This window comes from Anarrhichthys ocellatus, unplaced genomic scaffold (assembly GCF_004355925.1).
Source record: "Anarrhichthys ocellatus isolate YVR2014 unplaced genomic scaffold, GSC_Weel_1.0 scaffold8, whole genome shotgun sequence".
Classification (NCBI taxonomy): Eukaryota; Metazoa; Chordata; class Actinopteri; order Perciformes; family Anarhichadidae; genus Anarrhichthys; species Anarrhichthys ocellatus.
This window is the reverse complement of record NW_022280038.1, coordinates 11,076,647-11,078,252: the sequence shown is the minus strand read 5'-3', so window position 1 is coordinate 11,078,252 and position 1,606 is coordinate 11,076,647. Positions and strand designations below refer to the sequence as shown.

Genomic DNA, 1,606 nt, shown 5'->3' with positions numbered 1-1,606 from the left:
CACACACACACACACACACACACACACACACACACACACACACACACACACGAGTTATTATCGTCACAGTCTGAGAGTAAACAAGCACACTTATTACAGCTAATCTGGGTCTCAATCTAAGCTACCTCTGGTCTGGAGGTGGCCCAGGACATGATCTGTTCATCCAGACCAGATGCCCATTTACTGTTGTCCTGGAAAAACAGAGTGGAACACGGTTATTACATTCAACAGTAGGTGTTAATTAGATGATAAACAGTTGAAGCAGCAGCAGCCTCCCTCACCATGAGCAGAGCCATCTCGTCTTTGGGCACGGGCTCCAGGTCGGGAACGGAGAACGACTCGGAGAAGGAGGTGCCTCGAGCGAGGGCCTCCGCCGCCTTGACCGTCGTAGAGAAGCAGTCCAACCAGGACCACTCGCTGGCGCACCAGACGGCCGTGCCAGACTCCGGTGGGCAGTGTCGGAGGTTGGGCGGCACGGGGGGGCGACACAGGAGCTGGTCCAGGTGGAGCCCCACGGCCAGGGAGGCTAGGCACTGCATGTAAGGGCTGTGGACGAGCTGCTCGCCACACACCACGTGGGGCTGGAGGAGGAGGAAACATCAACAACTGGCAATGATGGAGAATAATCACCCTCAAGTGATGAGTAAATGTGTGTGAAAACTGTTAAAATGTTAAGAAAAATACCCGAGAAATATTTGAATGTTATTTGTAAGATATGTGAAAAAAATTATAAATATATATAGATTATATATTTACAAAAAATATCCCAAGAAATACGGAAAACTACAAGAAGATTATATATGTGAAAAATATCCAAATATTATTTGTAAAATATTTAAAAAATAAAATATGTGAAAAAAGTCCAAAAAATATCTTTAAATTGTAGTAAAATATGTGAAGAAAAAACACTGTCAGAAAAATGTCAAAAATATATCCAACAAATATCAGAAAAATGTGAAACACATTAAACATGGGAAAAAAAATTGGCATAAATGCCATCTGCTGGACGGTCCAGCATTGCCATGACACGTGTGAAAAGGTGCAAGATGGAAATGTTCTAGAGTGTCGTGCATGTGTGAATAATGAACATCACAAATGATGCCTGACAGACTATCCCATTAACATCTCAAGAATTATGTGTGAAAGAGGCTTTAGACCTGAGATAGATATTAAACGTGCGTACCTTCTCGTAGGCGTACTGCTCCTGCAGCATGACAGGAAGTCTCTCCAGGAAGGCCCTCATGCAGGGCGCCATGTTGAGGCCGACCACTCCCTGCTTCTTCAGAGCGGTGCGACAAGTGGCCAGCACATGGTTGGACGCCATGAACTCTTTGGAGCAGTTCACCACCAGCACGTCCTGGAAGAGAAGCAGACCGGAGAGTAAATAGATATTCATCTCATCACAGCGATGCGGCTAGAAACATGGGGGGGGAACAAAGGTGTACAGATGTGGTACCTTGGACCTGTTGGAGCAGACGGCCACACCAACATCTGGGATCCAGACAATATTCTGGATCGCACCTGAACCGGCGACCACTGTCTGCAGCACCGACCCGTCCTGTTGGAAACACACACACACACACACACACACACACACACACACACA

At 46.5% G+C, this 1,606-nt stretch overlaps 1 protein-coding gene across 7 annotated transcripts in view; it reads right to left on the bottom strand.

The window, feature by feature from the left end:
• Window positions 1–1,606, bottom strand: part of herc1 (HECT and RLD domain containing E3 ubiquitin protein ligase family member 1) — a 39,178-nt gene that overhangs the window by 1,703 nt on the left and 35,869 nt on the right. For all 7 annotated transcript variants that reach the window (XM_031848260.1, XM_031848265.1, XM_031848261.1 and 4 more), the window contains 4 exons: window positions 1,457–1,558; window positions 1,184–1,357; window positions 282–581; window positions 126–191 (listed from right to left, as the gene is read on the bottom strand). In XM_031848260.1, the coding sequence (XP_031704120.1) occupies window positions 126–191; window positions 282–581; window positions 1,184–1,357; window positions 1,457–1,558 (642 nt within the window). The remainder of the gene's footprint in view (window positions 1–125; window positions 192–281; window positions 582–1,183; window positions 1,358–1,456; window positions 1,559–1,606) is intronic.